A 24,086-nucleotide genomic window follows, 5' to 3' on the forward strand; every position below is an offset into this window, starting at 1 on the left:
AGTAACGAAGAAATTGATGAAAATCACGCAATTTTGTACAAATGTTCTTGAATTCACAACCAGGTTTATGAATTCACAACTGAATTATCGGCGTTTGTTGTGAATTCACAATTGAAATAGTGTTGATTGTGAATTCAAGTTTTATTGGTTGTGAATTCACAACTTGAAATAGTGTTGGTTGTGAATTCAAGTTTTATCGGTTGTGAATTCACAACTTGAAATAGTGTTGGTCGTGAATTCACGCGAATTCACAACAACACTTGTTATTCACAACCAATACTTGAATTCAGTTGTGAATTGAGTTGAATTCACAACCAGTGAACAGTGAGTATTTGTAAAAATTTTATATGTAAAGGTAAAATGGTAAATGTGGGTATTTTTTTAAGTTATTATTTTAGTGGCTAATTTTTAATTTTATTAAAGGAAAGTGGCTACTCTTATATATTAACACTTGAAAAAAGTATAATAAAAAATTATAACAATTTAAGAATGATACTCACATTAAATTATAGGACACACGACCTGTAAGAAAGTTTGTATCGCACAAATTTTATTACTATTACTAATCAACTTCCAATAGTTTTTGCTTTGAGAGACCAACAGCACTGGGCGAATACTAGAAACATGAAATTTGACAATGTTCAATAGCTACTACGCATTCGCTCAAATAAGCCTTCTTATAAATCGTAAATTCAAAATCACAATAAGCATTCTTATTTAACATAATAGTGAAACGATGCATGATTAAGGTTCATTACATCTCCACACAGACTGAGTCAATCAAAATCGACAGAAATCCGATCCATGATACCAGCAACGATATCCTTGGACTGCTTGAGCAAGCCGATGCTGCTGTGCAGCTTCTTCCTCTTCTCCGACACCGACGGCAGCTCCTCCAGCATCCTCTCCAGCCCATTCCCCTGCGGCCCCATCAGCTCATCGATGATCTCCTTCTGCATCTCCCTATTCACCAGCTTCTGCACGCTGAAGAGCAAGTGCAGCACCATGTTATCCACCATCCTCCTCGTCACCACGTCCCAATACGCCGCCATCCTCATCTTCAGATCATACGCCGCCTGCACCACGTCCGAGTTCAGCCCCCGCAGATGCGCAATCTTCACTTCTCCGTATCTGCTAATGCTCGCCAAAGGAAAAAAATTCCCGCGAATCCTCTCCATGAAACCGCCCTGCTCCGCCATCAGCTTGTTCCACGAGGCCGTGTATTCCGGGTTGCACGTGTAGTCCGTCAGCTTCTCCATCTCCACGAGGTCGCTTATCCAATCAACCGACTGCTGCTTCTTCCTCGAGATGAGATTCTGCGCGGCTCGCCTCGTGCACGAGATGAGCTGCGGGTAGTTGTCGCAGTGCTGCAGCAGCACTGCGACCACCACGGTCTGTATGTAGCTCCATATCTTCTCCGCGCAGTCAAACGGCGTCGAAGAAATCTCCTTCACTTTCCTCGATAGCAGAGTGCGGAATGCGGATTTGGGGATGAAATTGGGGAGGCCGACTGATCGGCTCTCCTCTAAAGCCCTAATTTCATCAACCAAGAAATTCTCCTCGGAATCGTTGCCGGATTTTGCAGAGCGCAGCTCGTCTGAGTATTTGTTGAGCATTTCAGCTAGTCTTGCAGTAGCGTGCATATCATCATTTGATGAAAACTCATCAAACTCGCCCTGCAACAAGATCTTCCTCAAGGATTCCCTCGCGGAGCCGAGAATGTTCATGAACGAAGTCATTGCTTCAGCGATGGAGCTCAGATGCTTGGGCATTTTATTCAACTCCTCCACGTTGGCCGAGAGCTTCTCGTTGATCTTGCGCACGATCTCAGGCAAGCATTTGACGATAATGTTGGCCTGAATAGTCGTCAACCTCTCTGCCAAAGCAGGAATCCCAACAATGGACTTATCAATCCTCGAAAGCAGGGGATTATTGTCGAAGAGGTTGGCTTCTTCATCCCGAGCTTCTTCATAAGTTTCGTCGCCAATGCGGTTTCTGACGCAGACGTAGCCGAGGCCGATGTTGACATCATCTGCGACGATCTTCTCGAGCAGCCCCTCCGGCGACTTATCAGCTTTCGTGACAACGGCGAGAGTCCTCTCCCCTGTTTTGTCCACTTTTTGCGACATCCGAATCGACTCACACGTCGGGAAATCGACGCCGGCGGATAGAACGTTTAAAATTATGCTCTCCTCCGGCGTAATGTACTTCATTATGATGTTGGAGATCTGTTCGGAGATATCCTCCGGCTGGCCCTTGACCGGAACCCTAGTGATTCCTGGGAGATCGATCATGGTGAGGTCGGGGACGCCTTTCTTCTTGACGACGAGAGTCAAGGGGGTGTTGGAGATCCCCTTCCCTTTGCCGGCGATTTCCTGAGTGGTGTACATGATCTCGTCGACGACGTTGGCTTCGTCGGTTTGAACGGTTTTGCCGTTGAATTCGAGGGAGAGCTGGGGCTCGGGGCTCGGGTGATTCTTGAGCCTCATGATGAGAGGGACTCTGGTGCAGATACCGTCGCCGCGGGGGAGGCGGATGCCGGCGAGGGACTCGAGGACGCTGGATTTGCCGGAGGACTGGTCGCCGACGACGACGATGGTGGGGAGCTGGATGCCTTCCTGCATGATCTTGAGGTGGCGCAGCTTGTCTACGGTGTCCAGCAGCGGCCGGATCCGGGCGTTGTAGGGGGAAACGATGGGGGCGTCATGAGCCGTCGCCGGAGATGATTCTTGGTCGTCTTCTTCAGCTTGTTGGCGATGGTGTTTGGATATTTTGAGGAGATTCAGCTTAGGCACGGACTCTACCACTGTAGATGATGACATTTCTTCTCTAGCAGCAAAAGGCATTGCTTGTGTTGTGTAGTGGGATGGAGAAGTTTGCTACTGCATTTTATGAGGTCTGTTACGAAGGAGGTGATTTCCTGGATATCACCTTTACTTTTACTTTAGGGGTAGGGGGCCCATAAATTCCTTAATGAGAGTGGTTTTCTCTTCTCTTTGGCAATTCTGCTTTTTTCCGCCACCAATCAGAGTAGAAGAAGGACGTCTCGGTCAATAATTAATCTAGCACGAATCAACCAAGGACCTTCGCAGTCCGTCCTTTTATTTATTTTTTTAACAATAAATATCATCAAAATCTCTGAACTATACCAGTTTTATCAAAAATATCTTAAAAATTTTGAAATGTTCTCTAAACCCTCAAACTATCAAGTTTTTATCAAATATATCCCGCATCTATTTTTCGGTTACAAAAAACGTGATGTGGCTCTCCGAATGCCACAATGTAATTTTTATTTTATTTTTTTTTTAAAATGACATTGCAAAAACGACGTAGTTTCGAACCATATCATTTTAAAAATAAAAATCCACTCTGAAATTTAAAAACTCTTCTATCGTGCTTGAAATTCATGCTAATAACTTAGAATTAATAATAAACTCTTTCAATACATTGTTGTATTATTAGATAACACAACCGAAAAAGGCACCGGGAAGACCGAAGAAAGATGTGTCTATCTCAGGTTCTTCTTCACTACATGTTAATATAGCCGAAGAAGGCACCACGAAGGCAACAAGAAGACCGAGAGGGAGACTAAGAGGAAGTACTTCAAACCAAGACATACCATGTGGAAGAATAGTGAGATTGGGCCTTGGTTTGTTGCACACCAATACTGGAAATGTGTTTCTTATGGTATACTTTTTTTTTGCATTATTTTTCATGTAAATATTGTGTATTAATAAATATTTAACGATGTTACTTTTATTATGGTATTAAATTTCATAGTGGATTTTTTAAAAATGATATGCTACATCCTATGTCATTTTTGTCATGTCATTTAAAAAAATAGAATATAAATTACATTGTGGCATCCGGCGAGCCACTTCACATTTCTGATGACCGGAAAATAGATGCAGGATATATTTGATAAAAACCTGATAGTTTGAGGGTTTAGAGAACATTTCGAAAGTTTCAAGGTATTTTTGATAAAGCGGATATAGTTTAGAGGTTTTCATGATATTTACCCTTTTCTTAATCAAGACCATCTTTCATCAAATGGGATCCTCTGTCCCAAAATATAGTGTGTACCACGTGTACCACTCTTCATTTCTTTATATTTTTAAATTATTTTTTATTCAATTTTAATTTATTATGCTTTTATACTCCCTCCGTCCCAATAATCTTGTCCCACTTTCCTTTTTGGGTTGTCCCAATAATCTTGTCCCATTTCCTTTTTAGGAAAATTTTAGGAACTAATTAATTTCTAATTAAACACTATCCTAATTAATTCCTCCCTCTAAACCCTAATTTATCTCTCTCTCTCTCTCTCCACACTCTCTTGCCTCCCCCTCTTCTCTACCCTTCGCCCCCCCCACCTTCGTCCTCTCGCCTTCGCCACCTTCCCACTTACCTTCGCCGCCCTCCCCCCACCTTCCCCCTTTGTTCCGCCGGCACTAGCGCCGGCGCCGCCTCCCCCCTTCCCTCTCTGTTTCGCCTGCGTCGCCTCCCCTCTCCCCCCTCTGTTTCGTCGGCGCCGCCTCCCCCCTTCCCCTCTGTTTCGCTGGCGTCGTCTCCCCTCTGTGTACCGGCGCCTTTGAGCTTGTCCGCCCTCTCACCTCCGCCCTCTTCGCCTCTCCTCTGTTTTCTTTTTTTTCTTCAGTAATTAGTGCTCGCCTCCGCCGCCCTCTCACCTCTTCCCTTGACCCTTCTGTTCCGCAGTGATGAGTGACCTCTGGGAGGGCTACCGGAGCGGGGGAGGCGTCGTCCGTGGTTGGTGAGATTGAAGTTGTGTGTGCTTCGCCGAAAGCCCTAGATCCGCCGAAATCAAGGTTTTGCGGGCGGCGGAGAGGCGAAGGTGAGGGCGGAGAGGTGAAGGTGAGGCGACATAGATCTAGCTATGTTCGTGAGCTTCGCGCACCGCAGCCTCAGATCTCTCTCTCTCGAGCTCAAGGCACAGGAAGTTGTGGTTTGATTTATGTATCTTTGATTTTGGGGATGAAGATTTTATGTATCTTTGATTTTTGTGGAGGATGATGCCTTTATGATTCTTTGATTTTGGAGATGAAGCTTTGATTTAGAGTACAAATTTTTTCTGTGATCATTTTCGTTCTGCATTTTAGGGTTTATAATTTGTTCAACATTTTAGGGATGAATTCTTGTTTGAGTTTGTTGAATCTGCATCAGTCGAGCTTCATTTAGGCATTTGTTTTTAATAATTAAGCTATACTTACTTTGTTTGTTAAACATGTGGGCCATCTACTTTACAACACTAATTTAACACTCCTTAATCTCCGTGCCCAAAAGAAACGGGACAACATTATTGGGACGGAGGGAGTATAATATAAAGATAATTAACAAGGGTTCACTCATCCATTTAGGGTTTATAATTATTTTTTTATATTTATTTGAATTAATAATAGATTATTTGGGTTCACTAATTCAAAGTTAGGGTATATAATTTTTTAAATTTTAATTTTTCAATGATAAATACTAATTAGAGTTTATAATATAATAATAATTTTTATTTTTATAAAAAACAATTTATAAAACAAAGAAATGAAGAGTGGTACACACAATATTGTGGGACAGAGGATCCCATCTGATCTTTCATTATAGTTGATTAAAAATAGTTCTAATGTTTACAAAAAAATAAAAAAAAATCTATTTATATACATTATTCTATAATATATTCTTAATATATTTATTTATTTATCTATTTTATCATACGATGAGTTTTTTTTTTCATTCACAATAAAATAAAAAATGAAACCTAGATTTTGGGTCAAATCATATTTTGGGTAAAAAAAAAAAGTTACATAACCATCTTCTTCCCCAAGTCATCAATTCCGTCTTCAGCTTACTTTTTTGGCGACTCTATTCCGACATTTTCTGGCGGTCTCCCGACCATCTTGCTTCTCTTCCTCTCGTTTTTTGGTAAGTCAGTTCCTCCTAATTTCATATATTTTTGAATTTGTTGAGAATTTTTTAAAATAAAATTTTAAAATTTTGTTGGGTAAATCTTGATAAGAAGAAGATCTTAATCCCCTTTATAATGATGTTCAAAATCACGAGATTTGTTTGCTTTGGTCTAGTATTAGTTAATATTTATGTTGTTCGTGGTTTTTGATTTAGGTTATTAGAACTATGTTAATGGTTACACGGAAAAATGCTTGCTTACACACTAAACTGATAATTTCACACATTATCGACGGTTACACACATTATTCGACCATTACACATAATTTTTGGACGATAATGTGTGTAATAGTGCAAATTGTACACTGTTACACACATTGTCGTTCGAAATTGTGTGTAACGGTGCAAAATGCTCCATTACACACATTATCGACCCATATTTAAATGCTCCATAGCAACAAAACGATCGAGGATAAGTGGGAGTGCTACCAATATTTTCATCGGAGCAGACATTGATAGACTTGCCTCGGTTATCACAAGATCCAGACATGATAACAAATAAATAAGTAGAGGAGAGTATAGATAAGAAAGTACTCCCTCCGTCCCACCGAGCTTGAGTCGTATTCCTTTTCGGGTTGTCCCGCCGAGCTCGAGTCATTTCCTTTTTTGGCAAAAATTAGGCAATTTAAAGCACTAATTTACAAAACTAATTGCACCCCTTATTACCTCATCTCTCCTACTTTATCACTTTATTACCTTATTTCTCCTACTTTATCACTTTTATATACTATACACTTAAAATACTAATCTACAACTTCTTAATTCTCGTGCTCAAAAGAAACGCCTCAAGCTCGGCGGGATGGAGGGAGTAACAATTAACAATAGAACAATAATGTAAAGCAAGAGTGTGTGTAGTGCTACTGTAATTGAAATATATAGTACTCCCTCCGTCCCACTTATATTGACACGCTTGTCTTTTTTGTTTGTCTCACTTATATTGGCACTTTCCAAAAATAGTATGTGGTCCATACCTTCTCTACACACATTAAACAAATGATCCTCACCCACTTTACACTCTCAATCTCTTATTCTTAATCTTCGTGCTCAAAGTAAAAGTGCCAATATAAGTGGACGGAGGGAGTAATAGATAATTAGTAGATACTCCCTCCGTCCCATTACAAATGTCTCATTACTTTTGGTGGAATGTTTTTTATTTTATAAAAAATCGTTAAGGGTATACTTGTACATTTACATCAAAAAATGCTAGTGTTACAACTTTTTTATCCTCGTGGATATTTTAGTTTCCTTTTACTAAAATCGTTGGACATTTCATTCGACAAACATAATTGAAATTGTGTAAAAGTGCAAAACGAAGTGTTACACGGAAAAAATGTGTGTAATCTTTTTCTTATATATTCAATTTTGTTTAAAACATTAAATACATAGGTGTTTGTATATTTTTTATAAATTTGAGTCTAACAATTGTTTAGCAAAAATCTTGAGAAATATAGCGTGTAAAATTAACCATTACACACATTATATTACCTCGTTTTATATTTTTTTGTTGTAAATTTGAACTATTACAAGAATTTTAATATAGATATTTTAATAGTGTGTAAATTTACAAATATCCATCGAAAAAATATGTAATAGATCAAAATGCACTATTACACACTTTATGTAAACAAAGTGTGTAACAGTTTATTTTGAACTATTACACACTTTTATGCTGGATATTTCCTATACAAATTTCAATTTTAAAATGTGTACATTTACAAATGTCCAGCGAAAAAGTGTGTAATAGTTCAAAATGCACTATAGTGTGTATTAGTTCAAAATACAGTGTATAATAGTGCATTTTGAACTATTACACACTTTTTCGCTGGACATTTCATGTACAATATGACAAATAAAATTGAAAATATATGTAATAGTATGTCAAAACATCTAATGCATTCACATAAATGAAATATGTTCTCAAAATACCCATACACATAGTGCCGAATGGAGGAATATAACAAACCAAATGACCCTTCACATATAGTTTTAAGAGAACAACAAAATCAAAAGCTTGTTTGGATTAACAGTTAACACGTCCTATTCTAAAAGGTTTTTATAACTTTATTGAAGCTACAAACACATACAAGAAGAAATTCTGCTATTCTACTACTTGCATTGTTGATCAAAACATCTACAGTTCCCCATGCATCAACTGCCTGCAGGAGAGACATGATTGAGACAATGATATGTGCAGAATTAGGAGAAAAACTACAGAATTGGAGAATTATCTCACAGTTTTTATTATTGACTCCACATCTGCTTCTTTGGAAACATCTCCGCCAAAAGTACGAGCCTGTCCACCAGACGCCTCTATCTGCAATAAGTACCAATTATAGCATTTTCATTAAAGCAACAAGAACTCGTATAACCAACATACTTTATGTCCAAATCCTGGTAACATCATCTTACAAATTATTTTTCTCGTAACAGAGAGCAGGTGGCCAAGATGCCTGTGCATGTATTTCACAGGGATGGACTGGGAAGAAGGGGATACAGACATACAGTCCTCATGAAAATCAACTACTAAGTACTAAAACATATGAAACATCCTATTCCAAAAATATAATAACTCGTATAATATACTCAATTAAGATTCACAGATAGTTATTCTGCAAATCTTGAAAGAGTTTTGATGATGAGGAAGGAGGTAGGAGTGACAACCCAAATATCTGATGACTGATATAACAAATAGTTCTAGGAAGCACATTATGCATTCATATAAGTAGTAAGTTACCTCTTTGCCAACTTCTTCTGCCTCACTTGATGACCTTGCATAATTAACTAAAATCTGCAGCACGAAATGCCTAATTAGTTCGAGAGATAGTATAAGTGAAAGAAAAGCCAAATCTCACAAATCACATATTGCAATTACTATGCGTCAAAGCAACATACGGGATTCTACATTAACTGACTCAGTACTATATTAAACTAGATGATAATTGAGTATATTTATTCATGTAGCTGGACGAATGCCCACAAGTTTCTCCCCTAACAGTAGCTGGAGCAACAAAAACAAAGAAACTGAGATACAGATTATTTTATGAGTTCTCAGAGAGTAGTTTCCTGTAAGAAATTATTTACACCTCTACTACAACTTAATCACAAGGCCATGTGAACTATAATCATTAACACTGACAAATAACATCAATCCCAGTAATTGCAAAAATCTAAAGCAATAAAATTAGACGAACATCTTAATGCAAACTTGTCTGGCAATGAAGTAAAGAACCCCAACCTTGCAGCCAGCTTTCCCGAGAGCCAAAGCAACAGCTTTGCCGATTCCTCTGGAAGCTCCAGTGATAACAACAACAGGAGCTTCTACCTTCTGTTGCATTGAAAAAATACTTTTGTTTGGTGTTTCATGAGGAGGAGGGGAGGTTTTCCACTAATTGGTTAATAACATCATAATCAAGGTCATTATTTGGACTTACAGGATTGAATCGTTTTACTTGTTTCTCATTAAGCTTCATTTTCTCTTGAAGGACCTTCATATTTTTATCTCTTTGTTGAGCTAAAGCTTTCATTGTTTGCTTCACCCAATAGCAGAATGAACTCAGTATATACAAAAGGATTAACTATATTGAAAATGAATATCTAACTCAAAAAATAAAATAAAAATGAATATGTGCCTGACCGGCCGTACACCCGGGTTACACTCTTCCATCGCCTGGCGGGTGATGAGTGATATCAGAAAGTGGGTCCCCAGTCGATCGATCCCCGCCTACCATGACGGGGCCGGCCCTAATAGCTAATAAATAGGTAAACAGAAGGTCTTGCTGAGCCTCTCCAGAAGGGAGGGCGTATCTCAGTAAACAAGCTAGTCGGACGTCGTGTACAACTCAACATGAAATGAAACCTCAGGCTTCATGCTTTCTTGCCCTCAACCAAAGGGCAATCGGGGAATGAGCAAGTACATAGCACGAAAGAAGGTTGTAGCGGCGCTGGAACATCTCCATGTTGAGACGGATATCCAGATGAAAAGCCATTCTCGTTTGAACAAGAGTGTGATCTCCCCTGGTATTCTCCGAGAGCTTAGACGACACCGGGCTTATTCCTCAAAGAAGGTATTCTATAGCTTGTCGTAAATCACCGGTTGGCTTGGTTGCTTGACGACGGTGGTTTAGGTGTTGAGGGGTCGGATAGGTTAACGTGCGTTATAGAAGCCCCATCTACTTATTTGCAAGTCCTTCAACTCAGACCCTGTCTGCCAAAGGAATCAAATCTCTCCACTTTTTGACAGTCCCCCGAGAGTAGCTTCTTTCCTTCCCTCCAAGCTCTAAACGGATTTTCGCCTCGATTAAAGAGGAGGCATTTACTTACCTATGTGAATTTCATTCTTGTACATCAGTGGAGGATCTCCCAGCAGCATCGCACCATTCTTATTCCTTAACTGGAACTTCCTTTTGCTCAGTCTTCTCTCTTCCTACGTCTTCGTCCTAAATCCATTTTTTGATTTATTTCATCTATTCCATGACCGGAACAGGGGAGGATACACGTTACACCACGATTTTGAATCAAAAGAGAGATTTCAAGAAATGGCAGATCTATTCACTCTATCAATAACCGAGCCGGCACCCGCCCTTTCTTTATTTAGATGTTGAGGCAAAGCAAGCCCCAGGAAGGGCATTTAGCGAGGAGCTGCCTAGCCTTTTATATAATATAGAAGAAGAAAGAACAGGGCTCGTATGACTAGCTCGCTTACTTTAACTCAACAGCCTAGCTCAAATAAGAAAGTAACAGGATTTATTATAAGATAGGGCATTATGTACGAAGTTAGAGTTTGTTCGAAATCAAGATTGAGTTCTTGGTCCGGACTACTAGGAGTAGTCCTTATATAGGGGTTTTTAAGAGCTTAAAAGCCATGAAAACATGCCTTATAATACAATCTATCAAGCGAGCCCCTAAACGAGCGTTTAAGGGCTCGTTAGCTCAGAACTTCCTAGCTCCTAGCTCCCGTCAACTATTAGCTAGGTCCTTCGCTCGGAGCAGCATTTCCAATCCTTTTATGCAATCCGATCTTGGTTTCCCTGGTTTCGGCTTTTGGTGGGCTTATTGGCGCATACCACGGTGAGGTCTTCGACTGGGGTGAAGTCGTAACAAGGTAGCCGTAGGGGAACCTGTGGCTGGATTGAATCCTTCGCGATGGAACTCTTCCCCCAACCAACACAGGGCTTAGAGCAAAGGACTGAAATCCTTGTGTCAGTGGTTCGAATCCACTTCTAAGCGGGCGAAGGGTCCAAACGTAGCCAGTCAAAAACAAAAAAAGAGTTCCTGTTCATCAATCGGAAATCAAGACAAACCGGGCACTACGGTGAGACGTGAAAACACCCGATCGGGTTTTCATAAATTTCACATAAGATAAAAGTTCTTTTCATCATCAGAAACAACCTGATTTCCGACCTCTTGCATTGCATTACCATAACGAAAACGAACATTCAAAAAAGAGATTGCTCTTGTGATTCGGAATGAAGCTTTATCGGTCGAGGAAAGGAATAGCGATAGATTTCTGTAGAGCCTCGTACTTTGAAAATGAAAAGCAAAAAACTATCAATATTATTTTTAGGTGCAGCTTCAAACTTCTACTTAATTAACTACATAAATATACATATTTACGACGGAATTAAAAGAAACCTCACCGTTGGAGCTCCGCAGCGGCGGCTGACGGAGAACATGGCGGCGACGGAGGACGCGGCGGCGACTGAAACTTGCAGAATCCGCAGCGGGTGGTGGCGACGCAACGATAACAGAGGGAGAGGAGAGGCGCCGCCGCGTGGACGGGCAAAGGGTAGGGGGCTTCGACGGCCAAAGGGAATGAGGCGGAGGCGGCGCGCCGCGTCATCGCGCGTCGGCGGCAGACGGTACGGGGGCTGTGCGGCTGCGGCGCGCCCACGCCGACGGGCAAACGGAAGGAGGCGGAGGCGGCGCTTCAGGGAACAGAGGCGTGAGAACGGCGCCACTTCATCTTCTTGGGTTTGATTAGGAGTCAATTTTCTGTGTGGATTAATTTTGTTGTGAAGTAATTTTATTTGGTGTAATTTTATTATTTTAATTGGTAGTAATAAGAGTTAATTTTCAGTTTTTTTAAATTTTTAAAAATTCAAACGAGGGTAAAAAGTCATAAAGGCTACTTTTTCATATTTTTATTTGAGTGGACATTTTTTCCTGAGAATGGATTAATTGAGCCCATTAGCTCTAATACAAATGTACTTTAACTATTGTAAAATGTGTTTTTTTTTTGTATCCTCCTCTATACAATCCATGTCTCATTAGTCATTACTATATTTTAGAGAAGAAATTCATTTGTGATTGCCTAGATTCCTTCAATATGCATCTGGGAATAGATGTATATACAACGTATAGTAATCAAACGAAACAATGAAGGATGCTGATAAATTGATCATCAAGTAATCATAAATGATAATTAAATGAATTTTAGCATCCATATTCCAAACAACACGTGAGTACCATCTACTTTTGATCATTACTACCTTCAATACTTTAATTTGTTTTGAGAGACTTGATATATTAATTCTTCAATAGCCTATGCATTCGATCAAGTGAAAGCAGCTTATTTAATAGGAGTATATAATAAAGAGTGAAACATTAATATAGTGAAAAGATGCATAAAAGGTTTCAAAAAACAAGCATATATGTTTGTTTGCATCTCACTCCTACTTCCCCAGTGTGAGAGCAGAAACTTGGTCCATGATCTTTGAAACCACATCTTTGGACTCCTTGAGCAGCTTTATGCTATTGGTCAGCCGCTCCCGCTTATTCGCAACCGCGGGAGACTCCTCCAGCATCCTCTCCAAACCCTTCCCCTCTCCTATCATTTCATTTATGATTTGAGCTTCCATTTCTTTATTAATGAGCTTCTGAATGCTGAACAACAGATGCAGCGCCATGCAGTCCACCATCCTCCTCAGCACGATCTTCCAGTAGGCCGTGAGCCTCATCTTGAGGTCGAACGCCTCCTGCACCACCACCGCCTGCCCCCTCAGGTGGCCCACGTCCACGTCCCCGAACCCGTCGATGTGCAGGTTCGTGGGCTTGGAGTGGTCGTTGAGGATCTCGACGAACGCGTTCTGATGCGACATCAGCTTGTTCCACAGCGCCATGTAGTCCGGATTGCACGTGTAGTCGGAGAGCTTCTCCATCTCGACGGAGTCCGCCACCCACGCCGCTGACTGCTGCTTCTTCAGGGCCATGAGCTCCTGCGCCGCCCTCCTCGTGGAGGTGAGCAGCTGCGGGTAGTTGTCGGAGTGGTGCATCAGCACCGCCACCACCACGTTCTCGATGTAGCTCCACATCTTGTCCACGAACTCTAGAGGTGTGAAGGAGATCGCCTTCACCTTCTTCTGCAACAGCGTCAGGAATGCAGCTCTAGGCAGAAAATTGGGGAGGCCGATCGATTTCGTCTCCTCCAAAACCCTGATCTCATCCTGCAGGAAGGCGACGCCGTTGGCGTTGGCGGCGTCCGCCTCCTCTCCCCTGGCCTGCATATCCTTGGAGTACTGATTGAGCATCTCCGCCAGCCGGGCCGTGCAATGCATCTCATTCTCGTCAGGATATTCATCAAATTCTCCTCTCAACAGAATCTTCCTCAAAGATTCTTTGGCGGCGCCGAGCACGTGCATGAATGCCGTCATGGCCTCCGCCACGGACGTCATGTTCCGGGGCAGCTTATTCAAATCATCCACATTTGAAGACAGCTTCTCGTTTATCTTTTGCACGATCCCCGGCAAGCATTTCACGATGATGTTCGCCTGCACCTGCACCAGCTTATGCGCCAGAATCGGAATCCCGACCATGGATTTGCTTATTTTGGAGAGCTGAGGGTGCGTGTGAAAGAGACACGCCTCCTCAGCGCGAGCTTCCTCATAAGACTCGTCGCCGATGCGATTTCTCACGCAGATGTAGCCGAGGCCTATTTCATGCATGTTACATAAATAAATTAATACAAGGCCTAACAATTAAAACAATTAACGAATATATATTCTCCTCCACCTATGTTGACATCGTCGGACGTCACTTTCTCGAATAACCCCTCCGGCGACCTATCCGCCTTGGTGACGACGGCGAGAGTCCGCTGCCCCGTCTTGTCGACGCGCTGCGACATCCTGATAGACTCGCAGGTGGAGAAATCGACGCTTGCCGATAAGACATTCAAAATGATGCTCTCTTCGGGAGTGATATATTCCATTATGATTCTGGAGACCTGCTCGTAGATGTCTTCCGGCTGGCCGTGAACCGGAACTCGAGTGATTCCGGGGAGATCAACCATGGTGAGATCGGGCACGCCCCTCTTCTTCACCACCAGCGTGAGGGGGTGGTTGGAGATGCCCTTCCCCTGGCCGGCGATCTCGTCGGTGGCCTCCACGATGGCCTGAGCGATGTGCTCTTCGTCGGTGGGGACCACTTTCCCGTCGTACTCGAGGAAGAGCTCCGGCTGAGGATTCTGGTGATTCTGAAGCCTCATGATGAGCGGGACTCTGGTGCAGATGCCCTGCCCTCTCGGGAGGCTGATTCCGGCGAGGGACTCGAGGACGCTGGACTTGCCGGAGGACTGATCGCCGACCACCACGATGGTCGGAAGCTGGATGCCTTCCTGCATGATTTTGAGGTGGCGGAGCCTGTCCACGGCGTCCAGCAGTGGGCGGATCCTGTCGTTGTAGGACGACACGATCGGGGCGTAGACCGATCCGTCGGGAGCTGCATCGTCGTCGGCTATGGTCACCATAGCCAAATTCTGCTCATTATCATCTACAAGAGATCTATTGTATTCTCTTGCAGGCTTAGATGAAGTAGCTTTGAAAATACCTCTCCGATTGTCACGACTCATGATTTCCTGCTTTACTTTTTTTTTTTGGGCTGTTGGTGATGATCGATGAGTAGTCGTACGATCACTCCGGTTGATCAACAGTTATTTATAAGGTTTTTCCAAGAACAGATGAATGGATGCTGTGTATTAATTTTCAATTTACTCATAGTTTTATTACTCTAGTGATTCATGATTTTCTATATTCCAATTATCAACAACTTATAACGTCTCAAGCGCAATATTAACAGTTTGATTGATTGCGTCATTCACAATTTCACCTCTCTCACTTCTAAGTCGTTTGCATTGATTTCTATGGCGACTTAAAGAGTTGCATATATTCATCCATTTTGTTATGGAAAAATTCTGTATATTTTCGATTATGTAAGAAGGAATTTTATCTCCAATTTCATTATTATTATTATAAAGACGTGCAATGGAGAGATGATTTGGATTATCAATGGAAACCTAGCTATACATACGCACTCATTGTTAATCTATATCTATATATATACTAGAAATTTTGCACCGCGTAGGACGCGGTGTTTCCATAATTGCTCCGTGAATTATGGGACCAATAACGGCGCTGGTCGAATCATTTTTAAGTGTAGACATATTATACTTGACTTGTAGGTCACGATTGTAATACATTTATGAGTATTTAATTTGTACAGCTAGGAGCAACAATCTACATAATACAATTTATATATAAACTATTTAAGTATCCTTTCAGACATTATGCGTTATATATACATAGCGCATTAAACCAAAAACTGCATCGAGGCATATACAATGTACATACAAAAGGTAACCTCAAAATGCTAGTAGAATGTCACCAACACGGTGTAATAGAGCCAAAAGTCATAGCTAGATAATTGTACAAAGTACATACAAAAGTTGCTTCAAAGTCTCATAAAATCTTTCACTTCATTAGTCCAATATTCTTCGCTTGATTGTTCTGCCACTCCTTGACTTGAGTGTTGGTGTTTGTGGGACTCTTTTGCCTAAAAGTTGATGATAATATTAACAAAATCAGTTAATGACAAACATAATGTATTTGCATAATATCCTATATCATTGATGATTTGATTTAGAACTATTCACACCGTTGTCTCATATAGAATTCTAACCTTTATTATGCTCAATAACCACTTCGCTAAGTTGGTGGGATGAATCAGATATGCTTTGTATCTTGTCTTTTAAGATATTAGACTTCATTTTCTTCGCCTTCTTTGCTGATAATGTTGCACAGAAACTCTCATCAATCATACGAGAACACACATTAAAGATTAAGTGTTTATATAATGACAATAGTTAGTTTTTCAGTTTTGTACCCTTAGCTACTTGTTTGTCCTTAGCTTGAGTTATTTTAGTCTTCGTTGATGTTTTTGCCACAAGGTCCTGTTTCTCCTCATGGTATAGTGTGCCTAAATGATTGAGTTAATATTGTTAACAACGAAGAATATTGGAAACGAAAATTTATCTAATTGGTTGAATAATTACCTGCCAAAGGTAGACATGACTCCATATGAGAATCTTCAACAAGTTTGCAATCAGTTGCTCTCTCCACAAATTCATCTACAAATAAAGTTGCTTAATTATATTTGTATATATTTTATAAATTGTTGGAGCTAAGCAAGTAGCTGGTACACATGTGTACTGGTTCAGATTTCATAGTAATTACACACAATAGTACCAAGTGGTAGTTCAAAACATGATAGATTAACATAGGCGATATCAATTTAAAATTCTAATGTTTAGATGTGCATGCTTGGGGATCTTTGATCTTCATGTTCACGTGACTTTATGACCTCATGCTAATGTTTTTAGCTTTCTTTTTATTTTTGAAATTTCTAACAATGGCACAATAATATTTCAACATTTGCTCGATTAATAAATTCTAGAAGATTTAAAATACTATCTATCATGTCTAACTATTACCTGATAGAGGCATATCCAAATGTGCATCATCAAAATTCTCAGGTGTATCAACATCATCTAACATTACAAAACCAATATAAATATTGTTAGATCAATCATTATTCTTATATTAGTTATACAATTTCTCCATTGCAATAAAAAAGTCAAAAACTAACTACTCATGGAAAAGAATATAAAAAGTTTCACCAACATTTGTTCAAAGTGATCAAAAGAATCCTCATTTTCACTAAGCCATGATTATCATTTTCTGGTGGAAAACATATCATGAAAATCTTTAGCAAAATGCACTAAATTTTGTAATAATAATTGAATGCCTGAATCTTCAGAAAGATCTAAGTGCACAACTTTTTTCCTTTTGCTAACAAATCTTCTTTTGATTTTCCCAATGTTACCTGATATAGTATATGAATTGAACCCGATTTCTTAGATGAATAAATTATGAAAATTAAATTTAGAAAATTTCTTATTGGGTGCGTGCATTTTTTCATCACATATACTTTTGTTATTATATATGTAAAAAATCAAATACACATGTGTAACCTAGATTCTTTGAAAATAAATTTTTAAATTTTGGTGATATACCTCTTTCAACCGATTCCACTACACAATTCAGACTATCATTGCTTGAATCTTCAGACAAAACAATAGAGCAAATTTTCTTTTTACCCCTGAAGATTTCTGTGATGGAGAAGAAATATAGTTATATTAAATGAATCTGCAATATCAAGTATCTATTTATAATAGTGGATGTTATACCTGATATTGGTTTATCATCATCAGAAGAAAGACTATCTTTAAATGAGCTTCCAATTGTATCTGTTGTTGCAAATTTATAATTATTATCCTTTCAAGCAAGAGTAGCATATCATAATCATTTTCACCTTTGATATGTTCAATATGGCTTTCTTGGGACACTTTCCCCTTGCCTTTAGCTTTGGCAGCAATCTTTGCTCGAATGACTTTATCATTATCTATAATAATTGCAGTAATCATCATTACAAAAAACAAAAATAATTTAACTTAATTTAACTAAAATGTTCATATTAAATTACAGCAAATATTAATCGGTTGCCATCACAAAATTATTCACCTAATGAATCATGAAAAACCAATTGTCTCGTCTCACTTTTTAGCAGCCCTGAAGAAATAAAATACTTAAATTATTATCATCTTAATTTAATAATACATGGAATAGAAGAAAAAATTATACAAACCTTGCTCCAGATGAACTTCAGGTTCAATGCTAATTTTCTCAGATGGTATTGCACCATCATCTTGTAAAATCTCAATAGCATCCGCAGTAAAAGTACAAACATCTTTAAATATTCGACTTTTTATCTTTAAGAGTAAGACAATATTGCATAGGCGTTGCCTAAGAAAATCCATCTGCATTATGGGTCCCTATAATTTTTAAAAGGGTATTATTTATTTTTGTAAATGTGATAATAATCGACCATTGTTTAGTTAGAATACTCACTTGATTTTGTTTTTCATAAAACTCAGAAGGATCTAGGCCAAGAAGTTTCTGAGCTTCTTTCCCCAAAAAAGTGACTTCCACTTGTCCAGACGCATCAAAGACCATGAGACTAAATCTGAAGCTGTAGTAAAATCAAGTGTTCTAATATACACACTTGTACAAATCAATACAAACTAAGAAAAGAGGTATTGATCGATTAGCACCTCCGATTGGCTATTCTCATATTCTTGCATGGAGTTGAGTAACACATGAACTATGTACCATATGAGGCAACTGTCTTTGTGGAACATATTGGACAACCAATGTAAAAGTAGTCTTGGTATTCATTTTCCAATCTTGCTTTAACTTTTACATTAAAGTATGTATTCTGGAAAAGAAATTAAAAAAAAAATGTTAAAATCACGTTACTTGTGCAAGTACAATATAAAGTAAGTCACCTCTTGATTCTGCAACATTTGTTCCACTTTAGTAATCTGCAGGGGTTGCTTAGGTGAGCGCAACACTTTCTTTTCAAAAAAACTACCAGTTTGTACTAACATGTTGATGGCCTCTTCATTCTCTTGCTTCCTATTTATGATAATTATAAGCAAGTTAGGAACAAAAATATTTACATGATAAGGTTCTTAATTGTTATACAGATTATACAATACCATCTCTCTAGTTCAATTAGCATTTCATTCTCAAAGCTATCCAAGACAATTGACTGAGCATTGGTGGTCAGACTCAATCCTGAACATTAAAGAGAAACCATCATTGATTGTGCCTAACAATTTATGTATGTATAATTTATCACACCATGTAAAATCATGCATACCGTAATATGGTACGACTGAAAAATTCAACAACAGCAACGGTGTCCTATTCGAAATAGGTTCCAATTTTGCATAGATCTCATCGGATACAGAAGTTTTCCAAAATGTCACCACAAACGTTTCCAGCCTACATTTCCATGAATTATTTTATTATAAAATAAACTAAACATATGTAAAGAAATAAAAAAACATAAACTCATCGTGTATCTAACATACTCTGTATCAATGGCAGCATACTCACGAATGACTTTACCCTGTCCTTTGACTGTGACTACCCGAGGTTCATGGGTACCAATAATGACACAAGCAGTATCTAAGTAAGAGAAGAAAATGATTAATTAACATTTAAGTCACACTAAAATAATCCCATTCTAAAATTTAATAAGTACAATAATTCTTTTCCTAAATAATTATTCAATTCTTCAATAATTAAGTTGCTTAGCTTAACTGATCAATGTCTTTGTTGGGAGGAATTTGTGGAACTTGCAACTTGGAGTTGTTCTAAAACTTAGTCCACCAGCAGGTATCGAATCATTTGGTTCTTCATTCACCGAAGTATCTTTTCTGAACGTCCATTGGTAATTACATGTCACAATTGGATTCCTGTATTGCTTTGGATCAGAAACATAGGCTCCTTTCACCATGTAAACATTACCCTCTTGAAGCACATGTTTGAACCTATCTATATTATCATGGAATATCACGGCATCAAGAGTGTGGCCCTAAAAAGAACAAAAAAATTAATATAGGTAACCTTTTAAAGGTAAGAAAAACTCACAACAACAGCTTAAATGTAAGGGATACTCATAAACTTACCAAGCCATCACCCAAGATTAATTTCTGAAATTTATTGGGATTATTGTTAGCTTGCTTAGGTTCTTGCTTCTTGATCACTCTCACCTTGCATTTCCATTCCTTCGTTCCTAGGAGAATCTCATTCATTGGAATCAAACGCTCTTCCATTTCTTGACAACCTAATTGGATCATGGTAGTAAGTAACAAAAGCATTTGAATTACAAAACAAACAATAACAGTTAGATCATAATCTTAACTAATTGGAATTCAATATTATATGATCCTAAATGTTTAACTAATTCTATCCTAATCACTATTTCAAACTAAGACTACCCCAAAAAAGAGTACACCCCTATAAATACCTGCCTTCTACAAAGTACCCAGATTTATCATCATGCCGCCGCATGCAAAATTTCGGTGTACACAACATTTCTTGTTTCACATGTTGAATCCATATCAGCAACTGGCGGTCGAATTAAGAATTTTATTGAACTTGATGTTCTGACCCTTGATAAAGCAACATATAGTTGTCCATGTGAAAAAACAGGATGAGGCAAATAAACACCGACACGATCCAATGTTTGGCCTTGAGATTTGTTGATGCTGGTTGCAAAACACAATCTTAGCGGAAATTGTAGCCTCTTAAAAGTAATTGGACATATGTGTGTATCATCCAACTCCAATGGAATCCTTGGGATTAAAACATATTCACCAGAATGAGTCCCTACAGCAATGACGGCTCTGATCACGTGCCTACCAAGATCACGCACAATTAAACGTGTTCCATTACACAACCCCTCCAATGGATTTAAGTTGCGAAGTAACATAACTGGACAGTTAACCTTTAATTTAAGAACATGTGGTGGCAATGAACCAACACTAATTGCATTCATATAATCTTGATAGTATTGTTGCTGGCTTAGATCGTTTGCATAATCCGTGCTAACATATTCAACCATATTGCCTGGGAATTTTCCAATCAATGATTCATTAATTTCTCCCATACATTCATTTTTAGGAGTTAAAATAGTGGTATTTATAAGGCTCGAAGAACCGCTAGAATATGCATCAAACGACGGAAAATATTTCATTGACCAGTGTGTCAAGAGGCGAATATGAACCATGGTAAGAAAGGCACATATCTTCAGGAAGATTAATATAATCAGCACGAACATTTGGCTCTATGCCTTCACCAACCCTCAATAACAAATCTGTAAAAATAGGATCCTCCATTGCCCGCATATTCTGTGTCAAATGAATTTTTCGAATAAGAAGCCATATGGATGAATATACCAAACAAGCATCCAATATCTCTTCACGAGAACCCCTTCAAACAATTGGTATAGTTTGCCGAAAATCTCCACCAAGAACAACTGTTTTGCCACCAAACAATAACTGGTTTTCCATCAAATCTTGCAACAATAAATTTAATGCTTCAACTGCCTTTCGATTTGCCATCGATGCCTCATCCCACAATATTAGCTTGGCTGCAATTATTAACTTTGCCGTCGCAGTATTCTTGCTTATCGAGCATGACATAGATTCATCTAAATTTAACGGAATTTTAAATCTAGAATGAGCTGTTCGACCATTTGGTAACAAAGAAGCCGCAACACCAGATGAAGCAACTGCAAGAGCAATGTCACCAGTTGAACGAACAGTGGCCAAGATTGCTTTATATAAAAATGTCTTTCCAGTGCCACCAGGACCATCAATGAAAAAGCCTGACCGAATAGGTGTAGCAAGACTGGACATTATCTCAAGATAAGCAAAGCGTTGTCTTTCATTAAAACGACCCACCGAAGCTAAATCAGATTTTGCAATCGGCATATTAATTTCTGCTGCAAACTCACGACTATTTATCTCTTCACGAGTCAACCCAACTATATAATCAACCACAGAGTACTCATCTATCCCATGACCCATCATTTGCAAAAAAGAATCAATGGACCTCAAAGATAACCGATAACCCTCTGCATGGTCTAACAGATAATCCCGTATTATATCAGCAGATAAAGCTTCTCTAAATTCAATCCACAGATTTTTGGGATCAGAAGGGGAATTAAAAACAAGTATAATCGCAAATAATTTTCGCAGAGCAAACGGTATTTGATAAGTTGCAGCTTCCTGAATCGCATGCCTAACATCGTTGTCAGAATCCAACAAGCCTCTATCAAGAGCTGCCTCACGAAAGGTCAAAAACAATACGCCATTTGATGTTCTCAAATCTTCAAAAGAAGTTGGAGCCCTAACATGATTCAGCAACAACCTTAAATAAAAACGCTCCACTTCTATAATATTGACCGAGACAAGTCTACCGATTGTCCCTAACCTAGAGCGCGATGTCCACCTTCTAGTTTGTAAGCTCCATACAAAATGTTCAACAAATTCCCGATACAATAAATTTAGTGCTGCAACTTCAACAAATTTATTCATCTCAAAAAACTCTGTAAGTTGTGTCTTGTTAGCACGATCAGAATCTACAATTTTTGGAAGAGATTGGTTGGCCGCAAAGAAAACCTGCTGATACCCCGACAAATGAACGTGTAATTGCAAAACTGATGGATACATATCAAATCCATAAATTCGCCACATAGCTTCCGGAGCACAAAGCCACCGTGACTTTTGAAAATCAGAAATCTCATCTATTGGCTCAGTAGATTCAACATCAACAATATTGTATGTTATTTGATCATTACCCTTACAAACATATTTGTAAAGATACTTCACTGATCTAACATCCGTACAAACCTGGACGTTAATATGGCAATCAAACTTTGCCAACAAATAAGCATTATAAGGGACCACCCATCTGTTATCCAACCACTTGCCACGCACCAAAACCTTTTTTCCATCATCTCTACGCTTGTAGTCGGGGTATGAGTCCAACCGATGTTCAGTGTTTGACTTAAACTCTTTAGGATAATAACTTTTGCAATTTTCCCCTATCATGCATGCATTCTTTGGGTTGAGTTCACCACATGGCCCATGCATCATATGATTGATAACACAAGAATGTAGATGCGGAGTCAGGTCAAGATCTGGAATCTCAGCTGATACAAATCGATCACAGGCCTCAGTTGAAGTTACCTTATATCGTGGTTGCAATATTATCAACCAATGAACATGTGGAAGGCCTCTTTTTTGAAATTCAATCACATAAAAATAAGCAGCAACTACCCCGAACAAAGAGTCTTTTACAATTTCCTTTTTTAGTTCCTCATTTTTGGCCCTAAAAACTCTTGCATACAAATCAGCTCTATTATGACTCTTCTCAACAGGAAATAATTCACTTTGAATTTCCACCCACTTTGGATTACAAGTCATTGTGAGAAAAATATCCGGGCGTCCAAATTTTGCGACAAGTGCCAACGCATTCATGTAACGACTAGATCACGCGGGCCACCTGTAAAGGTCTTAGGAAGAAGAACACGCTTACCAACAGATTTTGCGTTAATAACACCATTAGATGTTATACTCTCAACTATCCCTTGATACGATTCAGCCCTCATTTCAAACTTAGACTGATTATGGCGAAAAAAATCTAGTCTTTGTGTCTCGATCTTAACATAAGCATCAATCTGAAACTGTTGAATTACTCGACCAGTTCTAAGGATATTTGTTATATCGTCGGTGCGTATTTGGAACAGATAGCAATAATATTCTCTCATAGCAACACATGAAGGAGCTTTGAAATTCCTCAACAAATATGCATGGAGTAATGGATAAGTCATTATCAAAAGTAGAACAAACAATATAAAACAAAAAATTATCAATAAATATTCCTACTAATTGATTGAAGCACCAACCCTTTTTCATGAACAACAAAAAAAATACTATTGCTCTACAAAAAGAAGTCAGCCTAAATAACTCGCATATAAGCAACAAAATTTTCTAGTATACTAATATAAGCACAAAGACATAATACTAAGTTAATAATGAAATCAATGCAACACATCATAGAATGCAAAAAGTAATATGATTAATATAGTAGTGGAGAAACATAAACCACATTGCAGAAGACCTAACAAATGAACATATATCAAAACAATTAAAACGTACTATTTTGCTCAGCAACAAGTAGGGTGTCAACTTCTTCATGCATATGCGGATCAACAGTATTATTTTCATGATCTTCGGTATCTTGTTCAGTTGGGTCCAAATTCAAATCAATGTTGTCTATAGTTTTGGGTATTCCAGCATACCAACCCGGCTCGCCATACGGAAAGATTAGACAATACTGAAGCGGATCATAGCATCCATAGTAATAGTG

The 24,086-nt window shown here is 38.9% G+C and overlaps 6 protein-coding genes across 6 annotated transcripts; all 6 read right to left on the bottom strand.

Annotated features, from left to right (window-relative positions):
• Positions 1 to 658: 658 nt before the first annotated feature.
• LOC131015698 (dynamin-related protein 4C-like) lies at positions 659 to 3,064 on the bottom strand. Its single transcript, XM_057944111.1, has one exon. It carries the CDS (start codon positions 2,844 to 2,846, stop codon positions 777 to 779), a length of 2,070 nt encoding a protein of 689 aa, XP_057800094.1. The 5' UTR covers positions 2,847 to 3,064; the 3' UTR covers positions 659 to 776.
• A 4,782-nt stretch (positions 3,065 to 7,846) lies between these two features.
• LOC131015706 (3-oxoacyl-[acyl-carrier-protein] reductase 3, chloroplastic-like) lies at positions 7,847 to 11,990 on the bottom strand. Its single transcript, XM_057944129.1, has 6 exons — positions 11,607 to 11,990; positions 9,402 to 9,500; positions 9,206 to 9,295; positions 8,705 to 8,758; positions 8,204 to 8,284; positions 7,847 to 8,126 (listed from the first exon to the last, which is right to left on the bottom strand). The coding sequence occupies exons 1-6, from the start codon at positions 11,640 to 11,642 to the stop codon at positions 8,013 to 8,015; spliced, it is 474 nt and encodes a 157-aa protein (XP_057800112.1). The 5' UTR covers positions 11,643 to 11,990; the 3' UTR covers positions 7,847 to 8,012.
• Positions 11,991 to 12,641: 651 nt separating this feature from the next.
• On the bottom strand, positions 12,642 to 14,826 carry LOC131018569 (dynamin-related protein 4C-like). Its single transcript, XM_057947284.1, has 2 exons — positions 13,978 to 14,826; positions 12,642 to 13,897 (listed from the first exon to the last, which is right to left on the bottom strand). Exons 1-2 carry the CDS (start codon positions 14,810 to 14,812, stop codon positions 12,642 to 12,644), a joined length of 2,091 nt encoding a protein of 696 aa, XP_057803267.1. The 5' UTR covers positions 14,813 to 14,826.
• Positions 14,827 to 15,458: 632 nt separating this feature from the next.
• On the bottom strand, positions 15,459 to 16,794 carry LOC131015707 (uncharacterized). The gene is made up of 4 exons (XM_057944130.1): positions 16,730 to 16,794; positions 16,292 to 16,366; positions 15,919 to 16,023; positions 15,459 to 15,792 (listed from the first exon to the last, which is right to left on the bottom strand). The coding sequence occupies exons 1-4, from the start codon at positions 16,791 to 16,793 to the stop codon at positions 15,719 to 15,721; spliced, it is 318 nt and encodes a 105-aa protein (XP_057800113.1). The 5' UTR covers position 16,794; the 3' UTR covers positions 15,459 to 15,718.
• Positions 16,795 to 16,911: 117 nt separating this feature from the next.
• LOC131018570 (uncharacterized) lies at positions 16,912 to 17,787 on the bottom strand. The gene is made up of 5 exons (XM_057947285.1): positions 17,611 to 17,787; positions 17,486 to 17,545; positions 17,312 to 17,407; positions 17,044 to 17,121; positions 16,912 to 16,976 (listed from the first exon to the last, which is right to left on the bottom strand). Exons 1-5 carry the CDS (start codon positions 17,723 to 17,725, stop codon positions 16,912 to 16,914), a joined length of 414 nt encoding a protein of 137 aa, XP_057803268.1. The 5' UTR covers positions 17,726 to 17,787.
• A 3,355-nt stretch (positions 17,788 to 21,142) lies between these two features.
• Positions 21,143 to 23,140, bottom strand: LOC131018571 (uncharacterized). The gene has a single exon (XM_057947286.1). The coding sequence runs from the start codon at positions 23,138 to 23,140 to the stop codon at positions 21,143 to 21,145; it is 1,998 nt and encodes a 665-aa protein (XP_057803269.1).
• Positions 23,141 to 24,086: the final 946 nt, after the last annotated feature.

This window comes from Salvia miltiorrhiza, chromosome 3, assembly GCF_028751815.1.
Source record: "Salvia miltiorrhiza cultivar Shanhuang (shh) chromosome 3, IMPLAD_Smil_shh, whole genome shotgun sequence".
In the NCBI taxonomy this organism is placed as follows: Eukaryota; Viridiplantae; Streptophyta; class Magnoliopsida; order Lamiales; family Lamiaceae; genus Salvia; species Salvia miltiorrhiza.